We start from the raw sequence: 2,613 nt of genomic DNA, 5'->3' as shown, positions 1-2,613 counted from the left end.
TATATATATATATGCATATATGCGTGTGCAAGTGTGTGTATATGTATACATACACACACACACACACACACACACACACACACACTTGCACACGGCGTGCGTGTGTGTGCGCGCGCGCGTATGTGTATGTATTTGTATGTTCCTGTGAGTGTTTCAATTTATTAATGCGCGGTTTTGTTCTCTCTACTTGCAGGTTGGTTTGCCCTGACCCAGGAACATTCGACAGCCAAATCACAGATGATCGCCCAAAAAGTCGTGCCTTGTAAATATGTCGAGAAATTGGCTCGGACCAAAGCCAGCCGGTTTTTGGTTGCTGGAACGGATAAGATTAAAGCTTTACAAGTAATTAACAGAGAAGGCAGCAATGTTGACTTCGAGCAGCGAATGCTTTTCCCTGGAGACATTCTTCAGAAGGGACGTGTATTTACAGGAAAGGCGAAAATAAAACGGAAAGGTATTCTACGAAAGACTAAATATGTGGAAGAGAATTTCCTTATGAGTACCGATGAAATGGATCGTGAATTAATGCTTCCAATCTCCCAGAAAGGGACATTTTACCAGGTTGGTCCTTCAAGTAAACCATTAATTTTACAACTCGAAGATCTTCTTAAAGAAACATCTTGTCCGTGTGTGGTGAAGCTGGTATACGGTAAAGAACCAGCGACGCCTTGTTCGTTTACTGGGACGTTAGTATTGAAGAAATCTTTCGAAGACACAACAATCATAGCTTCGACTATACTAAACAAAAAGAACATTCTCATGGAGGTTCCTGTATTTTGTCCACTAAAATATTACGTGGCCGAAAACAACAGTGAACTAACAGGAAATTGTAACTATCAGGCAGCTCTAAGACTGTGCAAAGAGAAGGCACACATATACGCCAGAGATATGAAGGTTCTGTACAGTTTCCCTTCTGATGTCAAAGAGGCAATCTACTCAAACTGCATCAGCGAGCGCCCCCACGCGGCGTTACCGGACCCACCAAATTCTTCGACCATTTACGCCCATCCTCGTTCGTTCGAACATAAAAACGAGGCGGAGATCGAAGACGGTAACTATCAATCAATGACCTGGATTAACAAGAACAAACCTCTCTTACCAACACCTAACAAACAATTCGAGGTGATTGAGAACAATTACATGACTCTACCCGTGTATAGGAATAAAATCCAGCCGCAGGTGGATGACTGGGTACCCGGCCATAACAATATAAGTCCAGAAGATAACGCTGATTTAACAAAGAGTTGTTTATCAAACTGGCGAATATCGTCTGTCGATTGTTTTGAGTCGGAATCTTTTTACCATAACCAGGACTGCAATGATTTGGGGGTCGAATCACCGTTGCCACAAAAAGCCAGTCCGAAAAGGCGCACTTCGGGTTCGTCTTACAGTGGTTCCTCATGTGGTAACACTGACTACGAAGACGTTGAATACGCCAACTTGGAGGACCTCAAAGAACTCTCCCAGTATCTGGACAGCGAAGCAAGCAGCGTGGCCGGAAGCGGAAGTGATCTGGTAAAAGAAAATAAATTCCCTTCAGAAGAAAATATTTTATATTCCGACGAAAACAACGAGGATGATTTACCGCTCGGAGCGTCGTTGTCGACTTACGGAGTCGAACCGTCGTCCCGAACTTCCAATTCGTCTTCGGGGGATTCTGGCGTACGAGACATCATAAACAGTAAAGCTGAACACATTATCGGAATGTCGATCCGAGATTTATCGTCTGCCATGGAGAAGCTAGGAATAAGACAAGAAATTAGAGAAAAGATGATATCAGAAAAAATAGACGGAACCCTAATGACACAATTGGACAAAGACGCATTGGAGTGTATTCCAGGGATCCGGAAACTTGAAGTGACCAAACTGGCAATGTTTATTAAGGGATGGAGACCAACTGAACAATAAACCCTTTCAATCAAATAGACTCGAAACTGTCGTTTTAAAGGGACAATCTCTAATTATACATCTGTAATTATACACCTGTAATTATATATTTTAATTAGACATTCCAAGCAAAAATTCTAAACAGTGTATATAAGTGCTGGCAGTTTCAGAGCCCTTTCCACCTCAAAGAACTTTCGACTAAAGACGATGTGTATTATACCAACCCCTTAAAAAGAAAGAGGGGGCTTTGGACCCTGGTTATGTTTAGACCTTAAAGGGACTTGAAATTATGTTTGTGTCAAGATCAGATTGGTTACCTTAAAACCTTATGAAGGCGAAACACTGCCCCTCTCCTCTCTTTTCATTGTTGATTCTTGTTTAATGAAGAATATTTTAGAAAAATTATTTATAAATGATTGTAAAAAGTGTGTAAAAATATGTGTGTGCATGTGTGTGTGTACCTATATGCATCTATGTGTGTGTGCGCGTGCGTGTGCGTGTGCGTGTGTGTGTGTATGTATGTAGGTATTTTTAAGTATATATATATATATATATATATATATATATATATACATATATATGAAATTGGAAAAATTTTTGGTATTATTTAATTATTTATTCACCATTACACATGTTTCATTTGCTAATAGAAGTTATGAAATTTTACATGTAATAGAAACCATGTAAGGCGTCTCCTATTAGAAATTAGAAAATGGACACAGAATA

At 40.0% G+C, this 2,613-nt stretch overlaps 2 protein-coding genes across 2 annotated transcripts in view; one reads left to right on the top strand and one right to left on the bottom strand.

The window, feature by feature from the left end:
- Window positions 1-2,607, top strand: part of LOC106872237 (uncharacterized) — a 20,125-nt gene extending 17,518 nt beyond the window's left edge. The window contains exon 2 of the mRNA XM_014919148.2: window positions 194-2,607. Within this exon, the coding sequence (XP_014774634.1) occupies window positions 194-1,908 (1,715 nt within the window). The 3' untranslated portion in view covers window positions 1,909-2,607. The remainder of the gene's footprint in view (window positions 1-193) is intronic.
- Window positions 1-2,613, bottom strand: part of LOC106872233 (uncharacterized) — a 106,560-nt gene that overhangs the window by 52,545 nt on the left and 51,402 nt on the right. The gene's annotated exons all lie outside the window — the stretch shown is intronic.

Source organism: Octopus bimaculoides, chromosome 7 (genome assembly GCF_001194135.2).
Source record: "Octopus bimaculoides isolate UCB-OBI-ISO-001 chromosome 7, ASM119413v2, whole genome shotgun sequence".
NCBI classification, from domain to species: domain Eukaryota; kingdom Metazoa; phylum Mollusca; class Cephalopoda; order Octopoda; family Octopodidae; genus Octopus; species Octopus bimaculoides.
Note: the sequence above shows the minus strand (reverse complement) of the source record. Positions and strands in the feature narration are given on the sequence as shown.